The sequence below is a fragment of the Rhipicephalus microplus genome, chromosome 3 (genome assembly GCF_043290135.1).
Source record: "Rhipicephalus microplus isolate Deutch F79 chromosome 3, USDA_Rmic, whole genome shotgun sequence".
Classification (NCBI taxonomy): domain Eukaryota; kingdom Metazoa; phylum Arthropoda; class Arachnida; order Ixodida; family Ixodidae; genus Rhipicephalus; species Rhipicephalus microplus.
In genome coordinates, this window is record NC_134702.1 from 189861383 (window position 1) to 189875290 (window position 13908).

The 13908-nt window shown below is 44.9% G+C and overlaps 1 protein-coding gene across 1 annotated transcript in view; it reads left to right on the top strand.

Annotated features, from left to right (window-relative positions):
- The first annotated feature begins 3486 nt into the window (after positions 1-3486).
- The window catches only part of LOC142802663 (uncharacterized), a 50264-nt gene continuing 39842 nt past the window's right edge, over positions 3487-13908 (top strand). The window contains exon 1 of the mRNA XM_075887641.1: positions 3487-3675. Within this exon, the coding sequence (XP_075743756.1) occupies positions 3487-3675 (189 nt within the window). The remainder of the gene's footprint in view (positions 3676-13908) is intronic.

Sequence of the window (13908 nt, forward strand, 5' to 3'; positions counted from 1 at the left end):
CTAATTACCGTTTTGTCTTTTTTAGAGCGGTCGAGGGAACCCCGCCGCTCCTTTGGCGCAGTCTGCGCCGGTGCAGTTGATGTGTCCATCGCCTCAGGAGAGACGACAGATAATGTTGTTTTCGTAGTAGGCTTCGTCGTGACAGACGGAGTCTTAAACCCCACCGGGCTGGAGGTAGAGGAACCTCTTTAGTTTGTTTGGTGCCCAGCTACTGCCAAGATTCACAGGAGCCTTCGGTGGGGCTGTATTCAAGGAGGGTGGGGCAGCCGAGACTGCTCCCCCCATGGGGGCTTGTGGCGTTTGCCTCGGCACGCTGGGCGTAGTCCAAGGCATTGCCGAAAACCGAAGTGGTGCTGACCCCTCTCGCACCACTTCGGCATACAATGTGTTCCCAGCAAAATGCGGGAAAATGCGCTGCCGCGCTTCACGGAAGCTTATGTTCAATTTAAACTTTGTATTAATAATTTCTTTTTCCATTTTCCAGGTCACGCATGACCAGGAATATGCAGGATGGTCACCCTCACAGTTTGCGCAGTGGACTTGTAGCTGGCAGTCATCGTCAGCGGTATGACCTTTGGTGCCGCATTTCGCGCAGGTAAGCTGTCCACGGCAGCTCTGGGAGCCGTGCCCGAACCTCTGACACTTAAAGCAGCGCCGCGGGTTGGGTATGTATGGTCTAACTGGCAGTTCAAGATATCCTGTTGCTATTTCAGTGGGGAGGGTGCTAGATGCGAAAGTGAGTATGATGTGCTTCGTTGGGATTTCCTTATTTTCTCTTCTTATTTTGATACGCTGCACCTGAATGACATTTTCCTCTTTCCACCCTGTTAGAAGTTCATCATCACAGAGGTCCATCAGGTCTCCATCTGATACAACACCCTTCACTGTGTTCATGGTTCGATGTGGTGTGATTGTGATAGGCTGATCCCCAAATGCTGTGAGTTTATGTAGTCTCTGGTACTGTGCGTTGTCTTTTACTTCAAGTAACAGGTCACCACTGGCGGTCTTTGTGGCCTTGTAGCCTGCGCCCAGCGTTTCTATAAGGCATTTCAATACAAGGAAAGGTGAAATGTTTCTAGCTTTCTTTTCTGTACTTTCACAGCGGATAATGTGGTATTTTGGGAAGTTATCTTTTTGTTCGGGAGAAATTCAAGAATTACATTGGTGCGCCACCTCTTGGAGGGGCGATTAGTTGTGACAGGGCTAGGGGTTCCCATATATTTGATAGCTTTTTCAGTGGCCATGCCAGCCACCCACCACCGAGCCCAACAAGGGGACGCTGCGAGACGCGAAGGAGGCGCAAGCGCCAGCCGTACATGGCCGCTATAACCTAATATATCTACCCAAGGTTGGATATTTACACTAGGTTAACCCTTGCCGTCAGGAAAAATTGGAAGTAAAATGAAGTGAGGAGAATACGGGAAAGATGTAAAGTGAGAACAAAAAACGAAGATGTAGGGAGAGAGAGATAGGAAAAGGCGACTGCCGATTTCCCCTGGGTGGGTCAGCCCAGGGGTGCCGTCCACGTGAAGCCGGGGCCAAAGGGGTGTTTTGCCTCTGCCGGGGGGCCTTAAAGGTCCCATCACCCAGCGTCGGCTCAACCCCCAGGATCCCCTTTTCCCCGGACACGGCAAAGCCACGCACGGCTAGGCATGGGAGAGAGTCAAAACTCCCACATTACCTCGGGTCCGTGGTGTCACTACACACCAAACGCCTACTTGCGAAGGCGCCCCTGCGGGGTGCACCGTGCTGCTTAATAGATTTTTTTCTTTGTTTTTTTTCTTTTTCTTTTCAGACCGAGATTACCAACAGGGACATATGCTACCACCAAAAGATGACGTCACTACTAACCCCCTTGAAACTAACATGCCAAGGATGACAAAGTGCCTTTCACAAAGATAGGTTCTCCTATCAAAACGTCAGCCAGCCTGTTTGAGGCAGTTGTGTATGTGTGTATGTATGTGCGTCACGTGTGTACTTAAGCCGGGTGTTGATTACTAGCAGCTATGTAACCGTCTAGGTATTGCTAGTTGTTCACCACTTTTCTCAATTAAAAATGGCACGTTTTTGAAAAACCTCATATTTAAGCCGACCGTGGAGTTTATAGATAAAAAATTCGAAAAAAAGACTGTCTAAATTTGCATGAATACAGTGATTTTGTTGCAAAGCTATAAACCTAGGAGAGGTTGAGGGAACAGTCTTTTTCAACAGAAAGAGGCAGAGCTGTTCCAGTGCACCGCTGTACGTATCTCTCCTCTGCCCTTTTCATGTTTCTAGCTCTTTGCCAGAATTAATATTTTTAGCTTACCCCATACTTTGCTTTCAGTTATTTTTGATCGATGTGTGGGTTTTATTTGGTTAGGTGTTTGTTAACCGAGTTCAGTTTCTGACCAATTTTCTGGACCTTGCCGGGTCTGTGAAATATGAATAAGTCCTGAAAAATAGTTAATACATGAAAATTAGGTTATTTAGATTAGAATGGCCTAAAAAGATCCCCAAGGACACCCGGCTTCATGCTGTGTTTCGGGACAAGCAGAATTGAATTTATTTGGGCTACGGTAATGTCAGCGCATTGGCAATTGCTGCCACTGACGGTTGTGAGCAACCCAGTTGGCAGTTCCATCCCACAAGCAAACGAAACTTGATGCAGGTCGCAAAGAGATGCTTGCAATGTCTTGTCTGTTTTGTGAGATTCAGCGACGCAGTCAGGGTTCTTGACCAGCACTGTCATTACATACTGTGTAAGCATTCACTATTTCACCTCCCTCGAACCGCTATTGCCTTGGCCGCGATTCAACTAGCATGTTTCAGGATATTCACGTTATACATATTCCTACTGAGCTGCTGCAACAGCTGAGAACACGTGACCCAGACAACGGCTCAAAAACTTGGAAAATCACCAAAATGACCACATGTCAAATGACAACCAGAAAAACTATTACTCTCCTTTCTTGATGAGAAAAACAATCCTTCAAAAAAACCTATGTGTGTAGTTTCTTTCCCTATGCAGATTTGCTTGCCAAGGAAGATAGGACACTGCCTCGAAAATCGGAAGATGTGCACATTTTCAGTTTGGAGGCAATGCAACTTCTCATTGGAAGTCAACAAACTTGACCAAGCCAATAAAAATCTAACATGGTGGCTTTCAAAATCGAGCGGCACCCTAAACCGAGCTATTTTGTCCAAAAAATTAAACTTTAGGGTAAAACTTGTTTGAAAAATTAGACGCAAAAATGTTTTGTGCTATGGTAATATTGACAACACATTTAATGTAGTCCGAAATATTGAACAAGTCTGAAAAATCTATTGGCGTTACTGGATCTGTATGTGTGAAGTATTTTACACTTTCAAAACTCTGAGTATTGAAAAGGACTTTGTTTTTATAAGTTCGTGTATTTGTATTCCACTATGTTAAAGCGCTATCATCTCCAATATTCACTGATAAAGACGCCTCCTGCTGTGAAACAAGTGCTGCCACCAGCAGCAATGGCGGCAGCAGCTCCAGCAGCAGCGGCGGCGGCACTACCAACATCACTTCCAGCAGTGCCGCCAGCAGCCTTAATGCCAACACCGCAAGCTCCAACTCTGGTGGCACAACCTGAAGCCATGCCGCTGGTAGCAGAGCCACCAGTGAGTGCTGCGCATCAGTGCGGACTTGAAACAGAGGCTACTGAGGTAAGGTTCTCTGTCATATCTTTATAGATGGCTAGTATTGAGTTCACACAACATAACCACTTATCAAGCATGACTGCTTGTAATCTTTGTTTCCTATTAGTCCTTGCATGGAACTCTGCAAACATAAATGCCACGTATTGTGCAGGTGCATGAGACATAACTGCTGCCAACTAGGGTGGGAGGGGAAACCGTTGTAAAGCTTGAATAACCAAGTGTCAAAAAAAGTCATTCACCACAAAAAGCACCTTTATTTAAGGTTTGGGCGTAACGCCCACGTATGAAACTGTCAAGAGTGAAGATGACTAGGAAAGACATTTTTGTACATCGCAATGAAATACCAACTATATCCTATATTGACACCCTTGTTCAACATTTATTGGCCCACTGACCGGAAAAAAATGTGTCACTGCACTCGCGTGCTTCTGGCACACATGCTTATGCACTACGAAGTCTGCCAGTATTTCAGCCTGTGTTTAGCCATCTGGTGGACGACAGCTGACCTGAATCTAAAATTGTTTGGGAGTTTGTCAATTTGAAAACACGATCATTTGTCAAGTACTCAAACTTGCATAGGTGGACATTATGACCATGATGTGCTGTCCACTCCACAACCATCATGTGCACCTACAGTGGAAGTTGTAACAGTCTCTACAGGGATGGCCAAACACTGGCTGAAATAATGATGATGTTTCATGTTTTGTGGCGCAAGGGCCATTTCACGGCCAATGAGCGCCAGTTAACCTTACTAAAAATATGGACAATGATTGTGATATGCGGCTGTATGGGGGCCATAAAATTCCTCGCGGTAAGGCGGGTAAAAACATACAAGTAATAAAATCATGACCATACCGTGAAAGGTGTGTGTGGTGTGAATAGATGACAAAAGTTGGTGATAATAAAAGACGATGGTGGATATGTATGGCATTAGCACGAGTGCCTCACTCGTTCATACCCTTGCGTCCAAGGGCCGTGAGGCAAGTGCTTTCTTGTGTAACCACCGCAGCAAAAACCTCTCTGGAGAGGTCGTGCTACGGGATGCCTGGGTATATGATATGAAAACTATGAATTTCTTTAAAAAACGCTAACAGTGATTTGTGACTAAAAAGCGGTTCCCTACCGACGAACATTGCAGGGTGTAAAGGTATATGTTGTTGGTAGGGTAATGGAAAGTGTTGTTTTCTTACTGTGTCCAATTGTTTGCACTCAATTAAAATGTGAAGGACTGTCAATGCTTCAGCACATCTGTCACACAATGGTGGATCGCCACCGGACAAAATGTGTGTGTGTGTCATGTATGTGTGTCCTATCCTGAGTCTCGTTAGTATTACCTCTGTATGACGCGATTTCGATACGCGCAGCCAATGACCAAGGTGTGGCCTAATAACGTGTAGTTTGTTTTGTATGTGTGTATCCCACTTGCTCTGCCAGTATACTCTGATGTTTCGTTTGAGAGATGGCTTAAGATCAAGGGCCGGGATTGATATGGTTGTAGGGGCAGTGCTTTTGTGGACGGATGCAGCGAGCTGATCCGCCCTCACGTTGCCTTGGATCTCACGGTGCCCTGGCACCCAGCACACTACAACATGTTGTTGGAGTGTGTAGAGTGTGCACAAAATGGAGGAAAGTGAGACAAGGACCGGGTTTTTTTGTTTTTTAAGACTGTGCAGAGCCGTTACCACACTGAGGGAGTCTGTATAAATTACTGCTTTTTGTATTTGTAATTGTTTGATGTGTTTAGCTGCCACAAGTATCGCGTAAGCTTCCACTGTGAAGATACTTGTGCGTGAATGTAGAGGGACAGAATCCGAAAAGGATGGGCCGACAGCAGCGTAGGACACAGAGGAGTTAGTCTTGGAGGCATCTGTGAAAAACTCAGGACGTGTGTATTTGTGTTGAAGTTCCAGGAAGTATGTTCGAATATGGGCAATAGGCGCATGTTTTGTAACTTCAAGAAAGGCACATCACAGTCTATAGTCTGCCATTGCCACGGTGGCAGATATGCTACAGGAGCCATTAAACTGTGTTCAAGTGAGACTCCAGTTTCCTCAGCTAGACTTTTCAGGCGAACTGAGAAGGGCTGCCTCATCGAAGGCCTGTTTTGAAACAGAATGGAGCTCGTCAAATTATTAATAGTAGAGTATGAGGGGTGCTTCTTATCTGCTTTCACCTTAAGGAAATAAACAAAGTACACGTAAGTTCTCTGAAGATGAAGCGACCACTCATTTGACTCAACGTAAAGGCTTTCTACGGGGCTGGTTCGAAAAGCACCCGAAGAAAGGCGGATGCCCAAATGGTGCACGGGGTCCAGCATCTTCAAAGCACTTTGTGTTGCAGACTGATAAACAATGGCCCCATAATCTAAGCGGGGGCGAATGAGGCTTCGATACAGATTCTAGAGACATTGCCTGTCACTACTCCACGTAGTACGTGACAACACTTTTAAAACATTCATGGCTTTTAAACATTTTGTTTTTAGATACTTGATGTGCGGTACAAAGGTCAACTTGTTGTCCAAGATTAATCTTAAGAATTTATGCTCCGCATTGACAGACACACGTTGACCGTTCAATTCAATGTCGGGTTCCGAATGCATGCCTCTCTTTCGGGAGAACAAGACACACGTGCTCTTTTGTGGGTTCAGTCAGAATCCGTTTTCCTCTGCCCATTTGGAGACCTTGTTTAAACCTAACTGAACCTGTCGCTCACACATTACCAGATTGCAAGATCTAAAGCCAAGCTGGACGTCGTCGACATATGTACAATAAAACATATTGCGAGGGATGGACAAGTGTAAGGAATTCATCTTGATGAGGAAAAGTGTGCAGCTAAGTACACCACCTTGTGGCACGCCTGTTTCCTGGACGAATGTTTGGGAAAGAACCGTGCCCACTCGGACACGGAATCTCCGGTTTGACAGGTAACTTTCGATTATGTGAAACATTCTTCCGCGCACGCCAACGTTGGACAGGTCTCTTAGAATTCCGAAACGCCATGTTGTATCATAAGCCTTTGCGATATCGAGGAATACAGAGAGAAAATATTGTTTATGGACGAAGGCGTCTCTGATCTGTGCCTCGATACGAACAAGGTGGTCTGTGGTGGATCTACTTTCTCGAAACCCGCACTGAAATGGGTCGAGCAAATTAATTATTTGTTTCAAGGAAATGTACAAGTCTGCAGTTTATCATTTTTTCGAAGATTTTGCACAAGCAGCTTGTGAGTGCAATAGGCCTATAACTCGAAGGTAAAGAAGGGTCCTTGCCCTCTTTCAAAATGGGAATTATAATAGCCTCTTTCCAGGAGTTAGGGATAGTGCCAGAAAACCAGATAGCATTGTACAAACAAAGTAAGGTTTTTCGTGTTTCGATCGGTAGGTTTTTAACATTTCATGAACGACACGGTCAAAACCTGGGGCAGAAGTACTGCAGGAGTTCAGAGACATTCGCAGCTCAGCTAGACTGAAAGCTTGATTATATGCCTCGTATCTAGTGCATTTGTGTTGGAGTTTCTGCTTTTCTATTCTTGTTCTGTATTTTTGGAAAGTGTCAGTATAGTGAGATGAGCTGGACATCTGTTCGAAGTGTGCACCGAGGAAGTTTGCCTGATCTTCCAAGGTGTCACCCTGAGTGTTTACGAGTGGAAGTGTGTGTACTTGTTTTCCGGCTATCCTACCGACCATGTTCCAGACTTTAGCTTCCTATGTGTATGAATTGATCCCTGACAAAAACTTCTGCCAGCTTTCTCTTCTGGCCTGCCGACGCGTTCTCCTGCCTTGAGACTTTATTTTCTTGAAGGTGTCAAGATTTTCGGCTGTCGGTGAGTTCCGAAGCAGCCTCCAAGCTCTGTTTTGCTGTTTGCGCACGTTTCGGCATTCCGAGTTCCACCATGGCACACGCCGTTTTCCAGGGTGTCCATTTGTTTGTGGGATGAATTTGTTGCAGCATCAATCAAAAATGCTGTGAAGTAGTTGACAGCAACATCAATGCTCAAAGTATATATGTCATTCCAACCTAGACGAGCGATGGTATAAAAGTGTTCCCAGTCGGCTCTGTTTATGAGCCACTTGGGAACACGTGATGGACACTCAGTTATTGTATTTGTGCTCAAAACTATGAAGAAGTGGTCACTTCCGTACAGATTACTGACCACTTTCCACTGGAGTAGAGGCACAAGAGATGGAGATACTATGCTTAGGTCTATGGAGGAGTAGGTGTTATTGGCGAGATCATAATAGGTTGGTTCTTTTCGATTTAGGAGACACGCGCTCGAGGAGAGAAGGAACTGTTCAATCAGTCGACCTCGCGCGTCATACCGAGAGTCACCCATAGCCTTCTATGCGCATTAAAGTCTCCAAGGAGAACATAGGGCTCCGGAAGTTCTTCAATTAAAGAGTGTATATCACGTTTTTGCAGCTAATAGCTAGGAGGAATGTAGATAGTGCAGATTGTGATCAGTTTATCAAAAAGAACTGCTCGAACAGCCACTGCCTCAAGGGATGTTTGGTGTTGTAAGTGTGTGCATGCAATTCCTTGATTCACTATAATGGCAACACCTCCGGATGATGTCATAGCATCAACACGGTCCTTTCGGAAAATAACGTATTTACGAAGAAAATTTGTGTGTTTTGAATTAAGGTGTGTTTCTTGTACACACAGCACTTTTGGTGAGTGTTCGTGTAAGAGTTCTTGGATGTCGTTAAGGTTTCTGAGAAGGCCCCTGACGTTCCATTGTATAATTTGAGTGTTCATGGTGAATGTAAAATAGTGCTGTGTGTACGAAAAGCGAGTGGCTGTTTAGACAGGGCCGTCACCAGGCCCTGTTATCGGCTTTTTTGTTTTCTTGGCGCGCTCCAAGGAGCCACGCCGCTCTTTCGGCACCAAGGGTACCGACGTATCCATTGCCTCCTCGGAGGCACTGGATGCCCGCACGTGCGGGCTGCTAGTTCGAATTTCGGGCCTCGCCTGGTGAGGTGAGGCCTTGAGACCCGAGGACTCTGGAGTCTCCGGTCTCTGTTTGGGAATAGGCGGTGTAGCCTGGGCTACAACCGCCTTGGGGGCAGGTGCCACAGCCTCCGGCTCGGTATGTGCGGGCCGAAGGAGTGGCGAGGGCTGGTGCGGCGGTGCCCCCTGACGCGCCGCATCAGCGTATGTAGCTCCATAGAATGGAGCGACTCTTCGCCGTGCTTCCTTACATGTTATGTTCTCCTTCACCTTCAACATAATTATTTCTTTTTCTTTTTTCCAGTATGTGCAGGAGCGTGAATATGCGGCGTGGTTTCCTTTGCAGTTTACACAGTGTGGCGGTTTGCAGTTCTCAGACACGTGGCCCAGGACTCCACATTGTGCACAAGTCTGGCGACCACGACAGGTTTTAGAGCCATGGCCATACCTCTGGCATTGGAAGCAACTACGAGGGTTTGGTATGCACGGCCTGATAGATGATTTCGTGTACCCTGTTTGAATGGAATCTGGTAGTTTACTGGATGCAAACGTGAGTATTAAGTGTTTCGTTGGTATTTACTTATTATCTCTTCTGATAATAATTCTCTGTACATTATTGACATTTTGGCTCTTCCATCCTTCCAAAAGTTCAGTTTCGGTCAAGTCAAATAAGTCTGCGTCAGATACCACTCCGCGAGTGGTGTTCATAGATCTGTGCGGTGTTACGGTGATCGGTACGTCACCAAACGTTGAGAGGCTGTCTAGCTTTACAAACTGTGTTTTGTCCCGAATTTCTAGAAGAAGGTCTCCGCTTGCCATTTTTGTTACTTTGTATCCAGCCCCGAGAGTTTCAGTAAGACACCTTGCAACTACGAAAGGAGATACGGTCCTGGCTTGCTTTCCGGTTTTTTCGCAGTGAATGACGTGGAAGTGGGGAAAAGTGTCTGTTGGCTGGTTGAAGAAATTTATGTCGTCGGTGCGTACCCGCTTTAGGCCGGTACGATCAGACAGAAAAGGGAATGCTCAATGCATGCCGGTCTTATTTTTGTTCAGCAGCGTTGGCGGCCACCCACCACGGAGCCCAACAAGGGGACGCTGCAAGTTTGCAGGTGCTGAAAGCTTGCAGACGTCAGCCGTACAACACTGCCATAACCCAATGCGCCTAGACCAAGGTAGGCTATTTGCACAGGGTTAACCCTTGCCGCCAGGAAAAATGGAAGTAAACAGAAGAGAGTAGAAGACAGGACAGATAGATAGTGAGTGATAAAGACGAAGATGTAGAGAGAGGGAGATAGGAAAAGGCGACTGCCGATTTCCCCTGGGTGGGTCAGCCAGGGGGTGCCATCTACGTGAAGCCGAGGCCAAAGGGGTGTGTTGCCTCTGCCGGGGGGCCTTAACGGTCCAATCACCCAGCGTGGGCTCAACCCCCAGGATCCCCTTTTCCCCGGACACGGCAAAGCCACGCACGGCTAGGCTTGGGAGGGAGTAGAAACTCCCCCGTTAGCTCGGGTCCGTGGTGTCGCTATACACCAAACGCCTACTTGCGCAGGCGCCCCTGCGGGGAAACTATTGGTCATGGTTATGTGTTATTTCAATAGAATGAATAGTGATGCCACTCAAAGGCACTGAACTAAACAAGTGTGTCCAAATTCTTTGTTGTGAATAAATTGCTGGCTACTGCATATGCTTTCAAACCAGCGTGAAGGTGGCATCCTAAGAAATCATATTTTTAGCATCTTTTTTCGAAGTTTGGTAAGATTGTGATTTTGAAAATTGCAATAGTGTTCCTGCTGGTTTGCACTGCTATGTCACCAGTGCTGATTGAGTATAGTGGTGTTGAAAGACCTTGAATAAGTAATTTATTATTACTATAGTCAACCATTTTATTGGATATATCATATGAGTGTTCATGAATGCACAGACTTTTCGATTCTTCGAGTTTCAAAGGCTGTCATGAATTTGATTCCAGTGGCCAAAGATCACATCGAAAATTGTTTTTGTTGTAGAAAGTTTTTAATTTTGCGATATGCTGTTCACACTTTCCAATATGTCTTGAACAGGGGCATAAGCTGCAATTTTTTGTGAGAAGGAGGGGGGGCGTGAGCCCACTATGCCACTGGTCTTGAATATATGCGCAATAATTGTCTCTTTGTGATGCCTTAATCATGCTTTTATTGAAACTGCACATGTAGCTGTGTGCAGTGTAATGACGTTTTCTCATATTTTGAATACGCTAGAAAGAAGATGGGTGGTGATAGTAACTGCATTTCATTATTCGAAGAGGTAAATATTTTGGGGTATGATGTGATTATTTCTAAAACTTGCTAATTGTTCGCTTCCTTGGTGGTGCCATGCACCTTCATTAGCATCTGCATGCTGCATAAGTCACAGTGTTTACAAGAGAGAGAAACAACTTTATCCCATCTTAAAGGAAAGGGGCTGTGACAGGATGAAGCAACTCTAACAGCTCGGGATAGCCTGCTGAAGTGTGGGCTTTTAGCTGAGCATGGCAGCCTTCCACTGCTGTTTGCCGAGCCTTCGTGCAAGATTCTATACCTGTAGAGAAACTGTAAATTTTAATGGCAGTAATTGTACGTGTGCACAGCACTAATTGTTACATTTATTGCTTTCACTTGCAATTCTTAAATTTTTAGTTAGTATCCGGTAAACATTTCTTTGTTTTGTAATAATATTTGATAACGTGTACACACCGTTCAAAGTAGTTGGGACTACCTAGTTATTTTCTATGCGACAGGCATGCTTTTACCTTTTACCTTACATTACAAGCCTTTATTATTTATTGTATGCAAATGCCTAAGAAGAGCACCTCCGGGCGCACGCAAGCCTGGTGCCGGATGCACAGCGTCGCAGAAATTTGAATCAGCATCTTGCTGATCTCCTCAAAGTGCTGAAGCTCTAATCGACAAAAGCACGCATTTTGTAATTTTCATTGATTCATAAAATTTTTCATTTTTTAGATTCCTGTTGCACTTTGATCCAACTCGTGAAGTGATGGTGCTGGGTCACCTCATTTCAGTGCTGTGAACATTGAGAAATGGCGATAGACTTAGCTCGAATGTGAATACTAAATATAATAAGAACGGACATATCAAACATATAGTAGCCGGAATGTTCTTGATTTGCTGTGAATGGTTTCCTTATTAGATAACTACTTTTATTAAGTATATATATATATATATATATATATATATATATATATATATATATATATATATATATATATATATCTTTGTATATTATAGGACACTGCATTAATATATTGCAATATTTCAATATGCAGCTAGGATATGACATCCAGCGTGTTAATTAAGTATATTTAATACTTTTGTTTCTTTGAAAACTATAGTTTTGTTCACCGATCATAATTGTCATTTTTCCTATTTACTCTTAATTCGTGCAATATTCAGAAGTTTACACGCGTGAATGTCCATTCAATTGCCCTGTCGGGTTGCCTTCCACCTGATGCTCGCAGCGATTTCATTTAAACACGATGTTGCTTTCCGTAACACGCACACATTTCAGTAATTTCTGCATGATTAGTCTTTCCAGGAAATGCAGAGTGCCGTATCACTCCGCATGATACGTCTTTCCATAAAATGCGGAGTCCGCATCATACGTCTCTCCCAAGGTGTAGGAAAGAGAGGTTACTGATCGCCTCGGAGGCGCAGCAGAGCAGCTCCGTGGAGAACTTGTTCGGGTTCGCCTCCTTTCTACCAGAGGGCGTTAGGAGCATCGGGGCCATTAGAGGCAAAATTAGAGGGAAGTGGACTGGGCTTCCACCTCTCTTTAGTCAAACAAGGAAAACTTATTGATCAGGCACTACCAGCATTAATGTACGCAGATGATATAGTGCTAATGGCCAACAACAAGAAAGATTTGCAGAGATTGATGGACATCTGCGATAATGAGGGAGATAGGTTAGATTTTAGATTCAATAAGGAAAAATCAGCAGTCATGATTTTCAATGACAACGAAGATAGTGAGCTTAGAATACAGGTGGTCACGCTAGAGATAACAGATAAATGCAAATATCTGGGCGTACAGATAAACAATGGGACCGAGTATCTGAGGCAACACGAAATAAACGTGACAACTAAAGGTAACAGGAATGCAGCAGTCATGAAAAATAGGGCACTGTGGAATTACAATAGGTATGATGTTGTGGGAGGAATATGGAAACGGGTCATGGTTCCTGGGCTGACGTTCGGCAATGCGGTCTTGTGCATGAGATCAGAAGTTCAAGCAAGATTAGAAATTAAGCAACGTGGAATAGGTAGGCTTGCTTTAGGAGCTCACGGGAATACACCAAATCAGGGAGTACAATGTGATATGGGGTGGACATCATTTGAGGGCAGGGAAGCTAGCAGCAAGATAAAGTTTGAGAAGTGATTGAGAGAAATGGGGAAGAGCGTTGGGCTAGGAAGGTTTTCAGCTACGTGTACATGAAGAATGTCGATACAAAATGGAGGAAGCGAACCAGGAAGTTGACTGGTAAAGACTTAGAAAACAGCAGGTGGCCAAACCAAAAAGAACTATCGGTTAAGAAGAAAGTGAAGGAAACGGAGACTGACATGTGGAGAATGGGCATGATTAAGAAGTCCGCACTAGAGATCTATAGAACTTTTAAGCAGGAAATTGCCAAGGAAAGGATCTATGATAATACTCGGGTAGTTCTCTACTGTTTGAGGCCAGGACGGGAGTACTGCGAACCAAGACATATCGGGCCAAATACGAAGGGGTAGACACAGTATGCAGTGCGTGTGGAGAGGAAGAAGAAACTGCCGAACACTTGATAATGTTCTGTAAAGGGCTTCACCCTATAGTTCAGGATGATGGCGCAGAGTTTTTCAAAGCACTGGGGTTTAGGGACCGGGAGGGCAAAATAAACTTTAAGCGGGTAGACTTAACTAGAAGGAGGTTATCTGATTGGTGGCTAAAGTCAAGACACGAGTGAAAATTAAACTCTTCAGTGCAAAGTACGAATCCTCAAACTCACTTTTTAAGGAAAAAAATATAGTTTTTGATTCATTAGGTATTACGGCTTGGTGGCGCTAGCCACCGGCCGATCTAAAGGGTACAGCCATATCCATCCATCCATCCATGCGAGCCGCGGACGGTGCGTAGGGCCATTTGAGTTCGCTCCGCCACGAGGCCGTCTTTTGTATCGTGAGTTTGGAACGTCTCTGTTTTGTGTGAACTATCCGCGATCTTTGACAGTTTTGGTTGATTGTGTGAGTTTATACGACGTGCGTGGGGCATGTAAAAGCGATGG